This window comes from Patagioenas fasciata, chromosome 11 (assembly GCF_037038585.1).
Source record: "Patagioenas fasciata isolate bPatFas1 chromosome 11, bPatFas1.hap1, whole genome shotgun sequence".
Classification (NCBI taxonomy): domain Eukaryota; kingdom Metazoa; phylum Chordata; class Aves; order Columbiformes; family Columbidae; genus Patagioenas; species Patagioenas fasciata.
Genome location: NC_092530.1, coordinates 3561302 through 3577504, shown reverse-complemented (window position 1 = coordinate 3577504; position 16203 = coordinate 3561302). Strand labels below are relative to the sequence as shown.

The window sequence follows — 16203 nt, the reverse complement described above, 5'->3', positions numbered from 1 at the left end:
ACGGCCTCATCATCACCACCATAGCCTGGGACCAGCATCTTCACACCCCCATGTACTTCTTCCTGCTCAACCTCTCCCTCCTTGACCTGGGCGCCATCTCCATCACTGTCCCCAAATCCATGGCCAACTCTCTGTGGGATACCAAGGTCATTTCCTATGCAGGATGTGCTGCACAGGTCTTCTTTTTTTGTTTCTTGTTTGATGCAGAGTATTCTCTCCTCACAGTCATGTCCTATGACCGCTACATTGCCATCTGCAAACCCCTGCACTACGGGACCCTCCTGGGCAGCAGAGCTTGTGTCCACATGGCAGCAGCTGCCTGGGCCACTGGGTTTCTCAATGCTCTGCTGCACACGGCCAGTACGTTTTCACTGCCCCTGTGCAAGGGCAATGCCCTGGGCCAGTTCTTCTGTGAAATCCCCCAGATCCTCAAGCTCTCCTGCTCACACTCCTATCTCAGGGAACTGGGGCTTATTGTGTTTAGTGTCTTAATAGGATGTGGGTGTTTTGTGTTCATTGTGGTGTCCTATGTGCAGATCTTCAGGGCCGTGCTGAGGATCCCCTCTGAGCAGGGACGGCACAAAGCCTTTTCCACCTGCCTCCCTCACCTGGCCGTGGTCTCCCTGTTTGTCAGCACTGCCATGTTTGCCTACCTTAAGCCCCCCTCCATCTCCTCCCCATCCCTTGATCTGGTGGTGTCTATTCTGTACTCAGTGGTGCCTCCAGCAGTGAACCCCCTCATCTACAGCATGAGGAACCAGGAGCTCAAGGATGCCGTGTGCAAACTCGTATCCTAGTGTGTTCTCAAGCAATAAACTACCCATCTGGTTCTCCATAGGCGTTTTAATGTAGCTAATTACAGGTCCAACCTGTCATCTGGATTTTTTGTTGTTATTAGTTGTTTTCTTATTGTGATAATGTTGTCATCCCCTTTCTAATTCACTGTTGGCTTTTCTTTTATAACTGTTGGCTGTGTAAATGAGGAGCCGGGCTCTCCTTATCTCTCAAGGAAATAAAGGGCTCTTTAGTGACTTGTTTTTCACTATATCCTTCCTGCAAGCCCTTTTTAGAACTGCAGCGATGGTTCCTGTGTTCATGGAAGGAGGGGAAAAGCATCCAATATGGCAGCACTGCCAGGGAGCTCCAGCGCTTGTTCTTCCAGAGCTGTTCTGGTTCCACTCCCACACTCTCCTTCTCATCCCTTGTGTTGGTGCAAAGCCTGAGTGCTCTGGCAGCTTGGTCCCCGTCCTGCTGTGTGTCAGTGCTGTGAGCGCAGGCAGGGACAGGCAATGGGCACTGCTGTGACAGAGCTGGCCTTACAACAACCTTTCTAGATAGAAAGGTGATCTCCCCAGCGCAGTACATGATGGTTTATATCTTCAAGGATATGTCTAAAAAAATGTCCCACAGACTCAAACCCCAGGGCACAGCTGAACAGTGTGTGTGTGCAGGGCTGGCACACAGCAGTGTCCTCTCACAGCCAGGCCTCCTGCCAGAGACCTGCAGGACCAGCAGAGCAGGGGCTGGGCTGTGCCCCTGTGCACTGGACACCCCTTTGGAAGGAGCTTCAGGTCAATCACCATCGACTGACCCCTCAAAACCATCATTTCCAGCACTGGCCTCTCACCCACAGAGGTTGTTCTTCCTTCCATGGATGGACACTCAATGAGTAGGTCAGCAGTCAATGTGCAGATGAGATGTGTGCAACTTTGTGCAGATGAGATGTGAGCATGCACATCATGTACGTGAGGTGAGATGAACACAAGCGAGCACAAACACCATCAACTGTTCCTTGGGGTTTCATGAAGGCCAGTGCCACAAACAAGGTCTTGAGGTCACTTCATATTGGGAGGAACACCCCATGGGAAATCACCTGAATGCAGCACTGCGATGTGCTTCCTTTAACCGAGGTCCCCGTGTCCATTCCTCATGACGTGGGACATCTCAGCTCAGTGCAGAGCAGGGTGACACATCACAGGGCTGAGATGTCTCCTGTCCTTTGTGAGTGGCAACGGGAGGCCAGAGGGACACTGTGACTCCTGCCTCTGTGTGTAAAAGGGACAGACTCTGTCTCTGAGCATCCCTGGGTGCACAAGGAGTCCATGTGACCAGCTCAGATGTGGACAACTGACAGACCCTGACATTTCTGTGTGTGACTCCAGCAACAAACCCCACTGGCTCAGTGAGATTGATCTCAGCTGCCTTGGACAGGCTCATTGCAAGTGCTCCAGTCTGCTATGTCACCCTTGCCCATGACTCCGGATTATGCTCTCAAAAGTGCCATAGAAACCAGAATGGTTCTGGGGTCCTTCGAAAACGCATCTCAAACCCATCTTCAAGAAGAGCACAAACAAGAACTGGGATAACTACAGGCTGGCCACCCTTCATCCCATCCTGGGAAGGGGATGGGACGCTCCTCCTGCAGCCATTTCCAGGAATGTGAAGGACAAGGAAGGGATTGCTGAACCCAAATGGACAGGGGAAAGAAAGGCATGTTGTGCACAGGTCATTTGCAAGGCTCAGCCATGGTCTCCTTCTGGCCAGAGTGGTGCTAATGGGGCTCAAGAAGTGGATGCTGGGTGGGAAGTTGGCTGAACCGTCAAGCCCAAATATCATCAGTGGTACAAAGTCCTCCGTGCAGCCAGTTACTGGTGTCATCTCTCAGTGACCAGCACTTGAACAACACTGTTGAACATCTTTATTCTCCCTTTCTAAGATATAACAGAGAGCCCTCTAAGTGCCTTGAGGATGATGCAAACCTGGGTGGAGGCCTTGAGCAGGAGAGTGAGACAAGGTTCACCCTGCCTTGAGCAGGAGAGTGAGACAAGACGAGTGAGACAAGAGCTCTCTGTAAACCTGAGTTATTCTGTGATTTGACAGAATTTTTGCCTTGGAGAGGTTTCTGGAGAGAGAATAGGTGGAGGTATAGCAAAAAAAAAAAAATAAGGAAGGGTAGAAGAGGAGATACAGAAGGTGTTACCAGAAGCACAGGAGTTCCAGTGAGGAGTGCTTTTCACCCACAGTGTTAGTAGGAAATATATTTGACAAATTTGAACAAGGTGAGGAAGCGAGATGGGTGTCTGCAGCCTGTGGGAAAGAGGGACAGGTGTAGGACTGTGTAGGACATGCTTCAGTCTTGGTCAGGTCCTGGGCCATAAGGAGGGGGATGGATGGGTGTGGTATTATGAGGTCAGTTGTGTCTCAGACACTCATAATCCAGTCAGAAGCGTGTGGCTGTGAAGGGGCAGTGAGGTCAGTTCTGTCTCTGGAGGTGACAGCCCAGCAGCAGGGACATGGCTGGGAAAGAACCTCTGCCAAGGTACCCACAGGCCCTACCCAGGAAGAGGCCTTGGAGATGGGTTGTCATGTCCATCCTGCCTGAGAACATGACGGGACAGCAGCAGCGACATGTGCAACTTGGAAGGTGAGGACTGGGTATGAGGAGTAAGAAATGTCACTGGAAGGGCAGTGCTGCGGTGCAAGAGGTCACCCAGAGGGAGCTGGATCAGCCCATGGTTTGTGTTCCAAGAGCAGCCAGTGAGGGTGCAGACACAGCAGTGAAGGTGCAGAAATGCTGGGGTGAGAGCAGGTGGGGAAGCGAGATGGGTGTCTGCAGCCTGCAGGGAAAGAGGGGCAGGGGTAGGACCGTGTAGAACAGCCTGTGGTGGAGATGGCAAAGGGCGCTGGCAAGGCTGGAAGGGACCCACAGAACCCAGGTCTCTGTCCCCTTGGCCATGGCAGTTGTCTCTGCCACTGAGGCCCAGGAGAAGCCATGTTGTCCTCATGGCTCTGGGGTCTTGTTGCCTCCTTGCAGTCCCTTGGGGAAGCTGGAAGTTGTTGTATCAGTGTTGTCATTCCCTGGGCCTTGCACACCCACACCCCATGGTCCCAGGAAGAGCTCTGAGACATGTGTGAGGGACAGGATCCCCCTTCCAATTGCCTGGAGGTCATGGCTTCTCCTTTCTGCTTCAGAAAGCAAACCAAGGGCTTTCTCAGCATCAGAGCTGAAGAGAAGACTAAAAGGAGACCTCATGGTGGCTACAGGTTCCTCACAAGGGGAGAAGGAAGGGAAGGTACTGATCACTTCTCTGTGGTGACCATTGACAGAATCCAAGGGAATGGAAGTAAGATGTGCCAGGGGAGGGTCAGTTGGACATGAGGAAAAGGTTCTTCACCCAGAGGTGCTGGACACTTCTGTCTCTGCAGGGGATAGGCCAACAGCAGGAACATGGCTGGGAAAGGACTGTGAGGTCACACATACCAGACGAGCAATCGGGCCCAATCAGCATGGCTTTGTGAAAGGCAGGTCCTGCTTGACCAGCCTGATCTCCTTCTATGACAAGGTGACCGGCTGAGCAGATGAGGGAAAGTCTGTCGTGGGGAGTGAATCCGCCACACAGGCTGTGGGTGTTGTGTCCTTAGACTGCAGTAAAGCCTTTGACACCGTATCCCACAGCATCTCCGGGAGAAGCTGCAGCTCATGGCCTGGATGGTGTAGCTGTAATGGGTAAAGAACTGGCTGGAAGGCCTTTTGTCCCCTGGAGCCATTTGTTCCCTTCCTGTTCACATGGGCATCCCATGAATGCATCACTGCTCTCCTCCACTGTAGACAGGCACAAGGCCTTCTCCACCTGGACCTCAAACCAATGCCACTGGTTTCTCCAGCACCCTCATCCTTGACTGCGGGATGTCCAGAACTCCTGAGAGAGTTTGACAAAGCCTTTTTTCTGCACCATCCCCACATCCCTGCTCAATCCCCTCATCCACAGCTTAAGGACCAGAAAGTTTGGGTGTAAGTGGAGCATTGAGAGAAATGGTCAGGAAAGCTTTGAAGTGCACAGGGAACCCATCAACATGTTGGCCTGCCTCTCTCTTCTGAACAGGCCCAGAAGACCTGGACAGCATGTGCTGTGTCCCAGAAATTCGCCTGGAAGGTTGGGATATGGAGAAAAGTTTTGGTCTGGGAAGGGACAGACAGGTGCTGGTGGAACTGGCTGGTGTGAGCGTGAGACATCTCTCCAACACCTCAGAAAACTCCTGGCCCTCAGGGAGGTTGCAAGGTCCTCTGAGAAAGAAAATATCAATAATGACTTATCATGGAATCATAGAATAATTGTGGTTGGAAGAGACCCTTAAGATCATCGAGTTCAACCATAACCTAAATCTGGCACTAAACCATGTCCCAAAGAGCCCCATATATCTGTCTTTTAAACACCTTCAGTGATGGGAACTCCACAACCTCACTGGGCAGTCTGTTCTGTTGCTTCTAAACCCTTTCCCTGAAGAATTTTTAATTAATATCCAATCTAAACCTCCCTGTGTGCAACTTGAGGCCATTTCCTCTTGTCCTATCACTTGTTATTTGGGAGAAGAGACCAACACTCACCATGATAAAACCTCCTTTCAGGCAGTTGTAGACAGTGACAAGGTCTCCCCTCAGCCTCCTTTTCTCAAGGCTGAACAGCCCCAACTCCCTCAACCGCTCCTCATAAGACTGGTGCTCCAGACCCTTCACCAGCCTTGTCACCCTCCTCTGAACTCTCTCCAGCACCTCAATGTCTTCCTTGCCATGAGGGGCCTAAAACTGACCCCAGGATTCAAGGTGCAGCCTCACCAGTGCCCAGTACAAAGGGATGATCACTTCTTTAGTCCTGCTAAAGCTCGGATTGGATCAAGGCTTGAACACCTTGGTGTGACCCAGTTTCTGACAGGTTGGACTGCAGACTCCTGAGGTCCCTTCAACCTCAGTTCTCTTATGATCCCATGGTGATGTTGGGCTCTGTTTCTAACTGGAGCAGAGCAGACGATGATGGGGCAGAATCCACCTGTGCTGTAGGTGACCATCAAACCAACATCTCAGCCAGCGAACCAGCCAACACCTCAGTGTGACTCGCTCTGGGCAAAGTGTGAGGAGTCCTGGGCAGGGAAGGTTCAGAGAGCATGGGGCGCTATGGAAGACACAGAATGATCTTGGCTTCTTGCTTGTAAGCTCATTGTATGTCAGCTAATGTCAATGAAAATTAAAATAAGAAGAACTGAAGACAAAGATCCAAAGCAAAGGAAGGTGTCAACATACTTCTTATTTATTTATTCATTCATTCATTCATTCATTCATTCATTCATTCATTCATTTATTTAAAAGCCTTTCTAGGAGGGTTACTTTTCTTTGAAAGAGTTTTCCAGAACTGGGCATGGATCTAGGACACAAATGTCTTCACCTCCAGGGACACAAACACCTTGCACCAGTGTAGGTGCCCTGGGAACCCCTGCCCAGGCTCCACCTGCATTGAAAGGTGCTCTGGTCTCCCCAGGTCCTGTGTGATAGATGGAGATCCCAGGCCAGCACCTCAGGTACACTGGGGCCCCTAAAATGGCACTGGCTGTTTATGGTGAGACAGCTGATGACTGATGTTTGTCTACAAGTGCACTAAGGGTAGGAGAAGAAATATTGGTCTTCCCCTGTACTTCTATTACCAACATTCTATTATTTCATCTCCCTTGTCATTCAGGAATTCCCCCCTCTCCAGATTCAACGTCCCTGTCAAAGGACAACATTCCAGCAGACAGTCAGGACATTTGCCCTTCCCAGTGCTCTCAGGTTTCTCCTCCACTTGCTCTTTGGTCATTCAGTGGCCTCTCAACTGTGTGGTTTCTGCTTTGAGCTTCAGGGAGTTATAAACTTAACTCACTGGTCTAATTAACATGGTAGTCAAGACATTAATTGTATTTATATCCTATCTTTCTGTCTGAAACATTTCTTGTGTTGATGACCCTTGTGGATGGTGGACATCATCGGATCCAGCTTACACACACAGCTGAGGAAAGTGTTTTACTGTTTATTAAACTCTGCAGTGTTGACATAGCAGAGCAGGTGGAGATGGTGCACAGGAGCTGCAGCATCTCCTGCAGAGCTCAGTGGAGAAGTCTGATGTGAGGAAAAGTGATGCAGTCTATGGTGGCCAATGAGGGAACCAGCAGATTGGGGGTGGGGGTGCGGAGTGAGGTTGTCCATACAGTGTCCAGCCTCAAGGCACTGTTCTCCTGCCTGTCCAGATGTCTTCAGGAGAGCCTTGGGATCAATGTCCAGTGTAGAATGCTGCTGTCACTTCTTCTATACAATGAAAAATGACAGAAAACACCCTTGAAAGAAAAAACCCTCCTTTAAGAAATTATTGAAATCTTCATCACTAAGTGTCCCATTGAAACCTCTCCAGTTAGTTCTACAAGTCTTGAAGATTTGAATGAAATTACCAAAAGAAACATCGCTCGTTAGGGCTTTCTGAGTTTTAATGAGCCCCATGGCATATTTAGTGCTGAGTCCATGTGAACCTCAGATACCAAGCACAGACTGAAGAATCTGCTCAAGAAGTCCAAGTCAGAAGCAAACTCCAAAGTACCTTGAAGCATTAATGGGCCCCACTGAGGGCTGTTACTGACAAAGCCTCCCCAAGGACTCGTTAAACCAGATAATTGGAGGCTGTGATTGCATCAGGCAAAGGCAAAGTGCAGCAGCTCTGATGCTGAGAAAACCCTTGGTTTGTTTGATGAAGGACAATGGCCAAGCCTTGAGCCCCTGCCCCTAGGAAGGGAGATCCTGTCCCTCACGTGTGGCTCAGGGCTCTTCTTGGGGTGTGGGGAGTGTGATGCCCAATGAAGGACAATGGTGTGACACTCCCTGGGGGTGCAAGGAGGCAATGGGTGCCATGGCCATGACAACCATGTGTCTTCTCTTAGGCCTCACTGGCAGGGACATCAGTCACAGCTAAGAGGACAAAGACCTTGGCTCTTTCAGGGACATCCAGCCTTCTCAATGCCCTTGGCCATCTCCACCACAGTCCATCCTACACTGTCCCAGGCCTGTGGCTGTTTCCCCACAGACTGCAGACACCCCATGTGCTTCCCCACCTTGTTCTCACCCCACTGTGTCCCCACCTGTGCTGCTGTCTGTCCATCCTCACCAGCTGTTCCTGGAAACACAAAGCCGTGGCTGATCCAAAGTCCTTCTGAATGACCACAGCACTGTGCTCAGAATGACATTTCTTTATCCTGAGCTCTGCTCTGGGCCTCCAGAGCTGCAGTTTCTGATGGTTTTCCTTTCTCATGCTATTTTCCTCTACCATCTTGTAAAGAGATTTTCAAGATTTCTGAAGCTACTACTACCCTTTCTTGTCATGGTTTTACCACAACCACCAACCAAGACCATGAGAGCTGCTCACATCCTGCTCCCAGTCCCCAAGTGGGATAAGGAAGAGAACTGAAAGGGAAGGGAGAAACTTGTGAGTTTAGAAAAAAAAAAACCAAAAAAGAAAGAAAACAGTGAAAACACTACTACTAATAATATACTAAAATATACATAAAGTAAAATATATGATTCTCAGTGCAATCCCCCATGTAACTCCAGTTGTGCTGAACAGACAGCCCAAAAGAAGAGAGCACCCTGGTCCTGAACAGATGATCCCAGCAAGAGAAAGTACAAGTGCAAAAGGCAGAGAGGCCCAACGGCCAACTGAAAAACAGAAAAACATCATAAAACTGAACTAACACTGAACTCCCAATAGAGTGGAACTTCCAAACAGAGCCAACCAAAGTAGCTGCCAAACCAAAACTAACTGGCTGGAAAAGGCATCCCCAGCTGTATAGTGAGCATGACGCCAATGGTAAAGAATAGCTGTATGTCAGTCCAGGTGCTGTCCTGTCTGTGCCCCCTCCTGCCAATTTGCACCTGCAGCTGGAGTCCAGAGAAGTCCTTGGTTTCACTGGCAATAGTCCAGGTAAATTAAATAGAAATAGATAAATTAAATTAAGAAAATATACTCAGTGCTATCCCCCGTGTAACTCCAGTCACACGGAACAGCCAGTCCTGCAGAAGGGAGCACCTTGGTCCTGAGCAGCCCATCCCAGCAAGAGAGAGCAAAAGGGCAACAGACAGAAAGGCCCAAAGGCCAACTGCAGAATGGCAGAACGGCCAAAGGCCGAACTGACATCGAACTCCTGACAGAATGAAACTTGTGAATGGAACAACCAAACCAGCTGGAAAACCCAGAGTAACGGATGTAACAAGCCCTAAAAGCCGGCTCCAGCTTTAGACAGAGCATGACGCTAACCATAGGGAATATTTCATTGATCAGCCTGCATGTCAATCCAGGTGCTGTCCTGTCTGTGTCCCCTCCTGCCAATCTGCATCTGCAGCTGGATGGCCAAAGAAGTCCTTGGTTTCCCTGACAATAACAAAGATCTCAGTGAGTTCTGACATTCCTTTCATAGCAAATGGCAAACACTGTGAAGCTGCTAAAAGAAAAAAATGAACTCTATCCCAGGGAATAAACAGTGTTATCTCACTATTCTCGTAGTAAATCTAAACAAAAGACTGTACTGGATGTGAAGGAGAGAGGTTCAAAATGCATGAAGAAAATGAACTCAATTTCAGTAAAAACAGCACGTTTCCTCAGCCTCCCCTTCATGAGGCTGAAGAAGTTTGGGTCTCTCAACATCTCCACATGTGACCCAGACTTTTTCTGGCCACATGGCAGCTCCTACCCGTTCCTCCAGAATGGGGAACCTCACACTGGGACACACCGCTCCAGATGTGACCACACCAGTGCTGAGTCAAGATGGGCAATAACTGCCCTTGACTGGGTGGCCACGCTCCTCCCAGTGCTCATGGGCATATTCCTGTTTAGCACCACTGAGAACTGGCTGAACATCCAGGCTCAGAGCGTTGTGAGCAGTGGCACAAAGCCCAGCAGGAGCTACCATGAGGAGCACTGAAGGACACCATATCTCTACCCAACATCTCCTGCACTCCTGGGTCCCCTGGAACCATCACAGTGATAATGGGAAGAGCACTGCCTGTATGGGGTGGAGGAGGTGGAGTCTGGAATGAGGGTCCTGGGGCAGTTTCTCCAGGTTGTTCATGCAGTAACAAGTTGGGCTGGATATTTGGAGAGAGGAACTCTTACTAAGGGCCTCCAAAGGGCATGGGGATGGTCTACGGTTTCCTGAATGGCTCCTTTTTTAGTGGAGATCACAGAGGCTGCCAGCCCTTTAGAGGACCCAGGACAGGCCTTGTCCTTCCTCTGGTCACAGCTGGACCCCAGTTCTCCAGCTCAGACCCAGTTCAGGAGCCTTGTCTAGGCGTGACTTTTGGGGTAAGGTTGACAAGAGGGGTGCATAAGTTTGTCTTCAGGACATGTGATGAGCACCAGGACTAAAGTACCAGAGCAAAATGATGTGGTTCCTGGGTGAATACTTTCTTCAGTGCAAATCCTGACACAGGGTCCCAGACTTGCTTTCCATGCCACCCTTCACAAGGGATGATGCACTAAGAGATGGCAAGTGGGGGACACCAATCCTTCTCCAGCTACTTCCCAGGCCTGGTGAAGCACCAGGACAGCAAGGACTTCTGACCCTGCACCCTAAACTCTGAATATTATCTTTGAGCAGCTGAGCATTTTTCTCTCTCTGGTGCTCCTGGCCCCTTCCCTGTGCTCCCCACAGGGCCCCAACCTGGCACTGATGCTCTGCAGAGCAGGTTGGCTGCAGAACCATGGGGTGAGTCCACACTGGTTGTGCTGCTCAGTGAGGGACACGGATGCAGCTGGATGGGGTGCACTGTCACTGAGCTCTTTCCTGGGGGTCTAAAACTCTCAAACGGGTTCAGAGCATTTCTTGGGACTCATTGGATTTTCCACTCACTTCGGTTCAGCAATCCCTTCCTTGTCCTTCAGGTGCCTAGAGACTGGTGCAGCAAGACGTGGCACATCTTCTGCCATTCCCTCGGTTTCTATCACTGCCATAGAGAGAAGAGCTCAGCCCTGCCCCTCCTGCTCCCCTGCTGAGGAACCTGCAGCCCCATGAGCTCTGCCCTCAGTCTCCTCTACTCCAGCTGAGCAAACCCAGGGATTTCAGCCACTCCTCATACGGTTTCCCCTCCAAACCCTTCACCAAATTCGTAGCCTCTTCTGGACACTCTCCAGTAGCTTTATCTCATTTGTATTCTGTGTCCCCAGCCCTGCACACAGTGAATGCTCCAGGTGAGGCCGAGCAGAGCAGGACAATCCCTTCCCTGCCCGGCTGGCCGTGCTGTGCTGGATGCACCAGGACATGGGTCCCTCTTGGCTCCAGGGACACTGGTAGCTCTTGTTCCACTTGCTGTTGACCAGATCCCCAGATCCCTCTCTGCAGAGCTGCTTTCCAGCATCTCATCCCCCAGTCTCTTTGTACAACCAGGGTTGACGTGTCCCAGGTGCAAAATGGCACCCCAGAATATCTGACACCATTGGTGCTCACTTGGGTTCATCCCACCTCTCATACATGGTGTTCACACTCACATCTCATCTGTACAATGCACACGTAGACTTCTGACCTACTCATTCAGGGTCTTTCCAAGGAGGGACAAAGAACCTCTCTGAATTGGGGTGAGAGGTCTGGGCTGGAAATGAAGGTTGTGAGGGATTAGTCCATGATGATTGGGGTAGATTGCATGGGGTGTCAGGCAACCACAAGCACAGCCCAGCCCCTGCTCTGCTGGTCCTGCAGGTCTCTGGCAGGAGGCCTGGCTGTGAGAGGACACTGCTGTGTGCCAGCCCTGCACACACACACTGTTCAGCTGTACAATGATGTTTCATCTGTGGGCCACTTTCTTGGCCATGTTCCTGGGAGTAGCTTTGAAGAAGACATAAAACTTGAGGCCCTGCCCTTAGGAGATACCTTTCTATCTGGAAAGGCTGTTGTGAGGCCAGCTCTGTCACAGCAGTGCCCATTGCCTGTCCCTGCCTGCGCTCACAGCACTGACACACAGCAGGACGGGGACCAAGCTGCCAGAGCACTCAGGCCTTGCACCAACACAAGGGATGAGAAGGAGAGTGTGGGAGTGGAACCAGAACAGCTCTGAAAGGCCAAGCTCTGGTGCTCCCTGGCAGGGTTGCCAGGCTGAACTCTTTTCCCCTTTTCCCATGCACAGGAACTGTCCACGCAGCTCCAAACAGGCCTTGCAGGAAGAATATCAGTGAAAAAAAATGGCAGCACAGCCCTTTATTTTCTTTAAATACGCAGAGAGCATGAGTCCATATTTATACAGCCAGTGTGTCTGAAAAAAAACAGACAATGAATTAGAAAGGGGATGACAAAAATAACATGATTTATTAAAAAAATAAACATCACCAACACACAAACACACAAAAGTCTGGGCCTCTAATGAGTTACATTAAAACTGTTATCTGTTAAAGAGCAGATGACAGACACTTTATTAGTTTTTAAAGGAATCCGTTAGTTTATTCAGGGCATCCTTGAGCTCCTGGTTCCTCATGCTGTAGATGAGGGGGTTCACTGCTGGAGGCACCACCGAGTACAGAACAGACACCACCAGATCCAGGGATGGGGAGGAGATGGAGGGAGGCTTCAGGTAGGCAAATGAAGCAGTGCTGATGAACAGGGAGACCACGGCCAGGTGAGGGAGGCAGGTGGAAAAGGCTTTGTGCCGTCCCTGCTCAGAGGGGATCCTCAGCACGGCCCTGAAGATCTGCACATAGGACACCACAATGAAAATGAAACACATAAAAGTTAAAGATCCACTAAACTCAAGAAGCCCAAGTTCCCTGAGGTAGGAGTGTGAGCAGGAGAGCTTGAGGATCTGGGGGATTTCACAGAAGAAGTGGCCCAGGGCATTGCCCTTGCACAGGGGCAGTGAAAATGTATTGGCTGTGTGCAGCAGAGCACTGAGAAACCCAGTAGCCCAGGCAGCTGCTGCCATGTGGACACAAGCTCTGTTGTCCAGGAGGGTCCCGTAGTGTAGGGGTTTGCAGATGGCAACGTAGCGGTCGTAGGACATGACGGTGAGAAGATACAACTCTGCTGAAATGAAAAAGACAAAGCAAAACATTTGTGCAGCACATCCCATATAAGAAATGGCCCTGGTGTCCCAGAGGGAATTGGCCATGGACTTGGGGAGAGTGGTGGAGATGCAGCCCAGGTTGAGGAGGGAGAGGTTGAGCAGGAAGAAGAACATGGGGGTGTGGAGGTGCTGGTCCCAGGCTATGGTGGTGATGATGAGGCCGTTGCCCAGGAGGGCAGCCAGGTAGATGCCCAGGAAGAGCCAGAAGTGCAAGAGCTGCAGTTCCCGTGTGTCTGTGAACGGCAGGAGAAGGAACTGGGTGATGGAGCTGCTATTGGACATTTGCTGCCTGTGGGCATGAGGACCTGTGTAAGGAGGAAAAGACAGTGACGAGTTAGAGGAGACTTCTCCATGGAAAATCAACATGCTATTTCTCACGGTAAACCCTCTCCCTGATGGAGGGATGTTTCAGCTCATTCTCTCTTTCTACCAGCTGAGAAAAACAGTTCATCAAAGTTTAAAATGCAGTTGGGCATGCAGTTTCCATGGACACAGCTGTAAGGCAAAATTCACTGAATTGGTGGCAGAACAAAAACTGACTCACACTCCCACCACAACCCCAGAGAGCAAGAGCTCCAGGAACAGGTGGAGAAACAGGGAAGAACACTGCAGTGCTACCAGAAAATAAAGCAAGGACAGAAAGGCAGACCGGCATGCTGTGGAACCTTCTCCTTACCTGGTTGTGCTTCTGCCACTCACTTAATGACACTGTAGAGCAAGTGCCTTTAGCACCTTTTTTGTGTTCCACGTTCCAGGAACCCTTCACCTGGAGGTCCAGCTGCTGAGGTGGAGACTGGTGACCTGGACCCCATGGCTTTGGGGCAGAGGCTCTGCTGGGGAGGAGAGGAGACCAGGGGTTGCACTGGGCAACGTCTCTGCACTGCAGGGGATGTGAGAGAAGTTCCTAAATCCTGTCCCCAGCATTACTGGTAGCAGTTAACTCTTCCTGCCCATGTCTGTGCTGGCTGCAGCTGTGTCTCTGTCCCTGGGTCTGCTCCCTGTCAGTGTCACAGACCCCATCCCACCCGCTGTGTGCTCAGCTCTGTCCTGCTCACACCTCCTGGCACTGCCCAGGGGCAGCTCTGTGTGTGCAGGGGCTCAGGAGCAGCTCAGACAAGTTCTAACGAGAACTGGGGTCTCAGTGTCTTCTCCCACTGCACACCAGACAACCAAGAGTGGAAAACTGAAAGCACAGACTCCTTCCCTTGCAGCTGTTGCTGTCTTGATGTTGTTGTTCAGAAGGACCCTCTGCCATGTCTGTGGGGTTGATTTGAAGCTCTGAGCAGCCCTGACCCACACAGCACCCTTCAACCCCACAAGTTCCCTGCCTGCCCTGCCGGGGGTCGCTCCTTCCACCCACAGCTGCTGCCATGGGATCTCCCTGGGCAGGCTGAGCGCTGACCCTGGCAGGCGGCAGAGTCCCTGCCCCGGCACAGCCCTGGGGTGCAGGGACCCTGCTCTAGCAGGACAGCCCTGGGCACCCCTGGGGGCTCACCCGGCTTCACAGCTGTTCAAAATTGAGGTGCAAGATCCCCCACCTTACAGATCCCACCAGCTGTGCCTGTGCCAATTTTAGGAGATGCCTCCAGGAGCTACAGATGCATTGACCTGCACCCAGAGACTTTGCATGGCAAGGACTGCAAAGGTTTCTCCTCCAGTGAGCTCTCAGTCATCCTCCCAATCCTGACCACCTTTAATCTCTCTCTGCCTTGCTCGTCTCCCTGAGATCCCCAGGCAGAGCCCTCAGCCCTGCTGCGCTGTGCAGAGGAGCTGATCCTGGGCAGAGCTGTCTCTCTGCAGCGCTGCCGCTTGCCAGGAGCTCCCTCTGTCCCAGGAGCCCAGCCCAGCTCAGCTGCACAGGAGCAGCCCAAGGCGCTTTAATGACCCCTCTGGTGGCTTTGGTGCTGTGTCCATGGGCCTCAGACCCTGAGGGGAAGCTGATGAAACCTCTCAAGAAGTCAGATTCAAACTCCAAAGTTTCTTGCAATGTTGATGAGTCCCACTGAGGGTCACTACTGAGGAACTGACTCCGGGGTCTGGTTAGAGAAGAAAACGGGATGCAGTGACAACAGGTCAGGAAAAGCAAGGTGAAGTTCTCTTAGATGATAAGTAAACCTGAATGTGTTTCATTAACCAAAGGCTCAAGCCCTGACCCCCAGCCCTGAGAACTCAGATCCTGTCCACCAATGTTGCCATGCACCCATCCTGGGACAGTGTGATGTGGGGCTGTGCAAGGCCAAGGGCAGGACTATAGACCCACAGCTCCCAGGTTCCTGGCTGGGGACAAGGAGGCCATCAGGCCCCTGTGCTGGAAGGACACGGTGTCTCCTCACAGGCATCAGAGGTGCAGACAACAGCCATAGCCAAGGGGAGAAGGAGCTCATGTCTGGTGGGGCTTCCAGCCTCTTTACATCCCTTGATCATCTCCACCACAGCCTGTCCTGTGCTGTGGCATCCCCTGCACCTCTTTCCCTGCAGGCTGCAGACATCCCCCCTGCTGCCCCACCTTGCTCTTGTCTGAGCATCTTCCTTCCTTTGCTGAGATCTGTGCATCCTCCCCAGCTGTTCCTTGAAGCACAAAGCCTTGGGCTGATGCAGACTCCCTCTGCTGACCTGCTCCACCACAGCACTGCCCTTCCAGTCACATTCCTTGCTGCTCATGTCCAGCCTGGACCTCCCCAGCTGCACTTTCGGCCATTATTGCTTTCTCATGCTCTTTCCCACTAAGAAGAAATCCTCCACCACCTCTGAAACCACCCTTCAAGCACTCTCAGGCTACTCCTGCACTGCTGCAGCCTCCCCAGCGCTGCTGGGCCAAAGCAGCCCAGGTCCCTCAGCATCCCACACCATGTGCACAAGGTGCTGAACCTGCCTTGGCAGAGCCCTGCACTCTCCAGTTCCTCCCTGCTTCTCCAAACTGGGAAGCCGCACACTGGCACACCCCCGTGTGTGTGGGGTCACACCAGTGCTGAACCGAATGGGATGAGAACTCCAGGTGTCTGGGTCCCCACGCTCCTCCTCATGCAGCCCTGTGTGCAGCTGCCTTGTTCATGGTGAGCGTGCACCACGGGCTGGTGTGGGGACCTTGGAGTGCCCAGGCCCTTCTCCTCAGGGTCACTGCTCAGCGTGTCAGGTCCTGCTCTGTCCTGATGCATGACTTTTTTTCCTGCCCTGTGCATCTGTGATGGTGGAAACCCAAATTTTCTCAAGGTCTGGACTCTCCCTTGTCTGCTGCAGCTGCAGCTCCTCCACTTGTGACCAGGGCAGAGACCACTCGCCTTGGGAGTCCCTCGTGCCACAAAATATAAGGG

The 16203-nt window shown here is 51.6% G+C and overlaps 1 protein-coding gene across 1 annotated transcript; it reads left to right on the top strand.

The window, feature by feature from the left end:
• The first annotated feature begins 227 nt into the window (after window positions 1-227).
• LOC136106406 (olfactory receptor 14J1-like) lies at window positions 228-797 on the top strand. The gene has a single exon (XM_065846743.2). The coding sequence runs from the start codon at window positions 228-230 to the stop codon at window positions 795-797; it is 570 nt and encodes a 189-aa protein (XP_065702815.2).
• The last annotated feature ends 15406 nt before the right edge of the window (window positions 798-16203 follow it).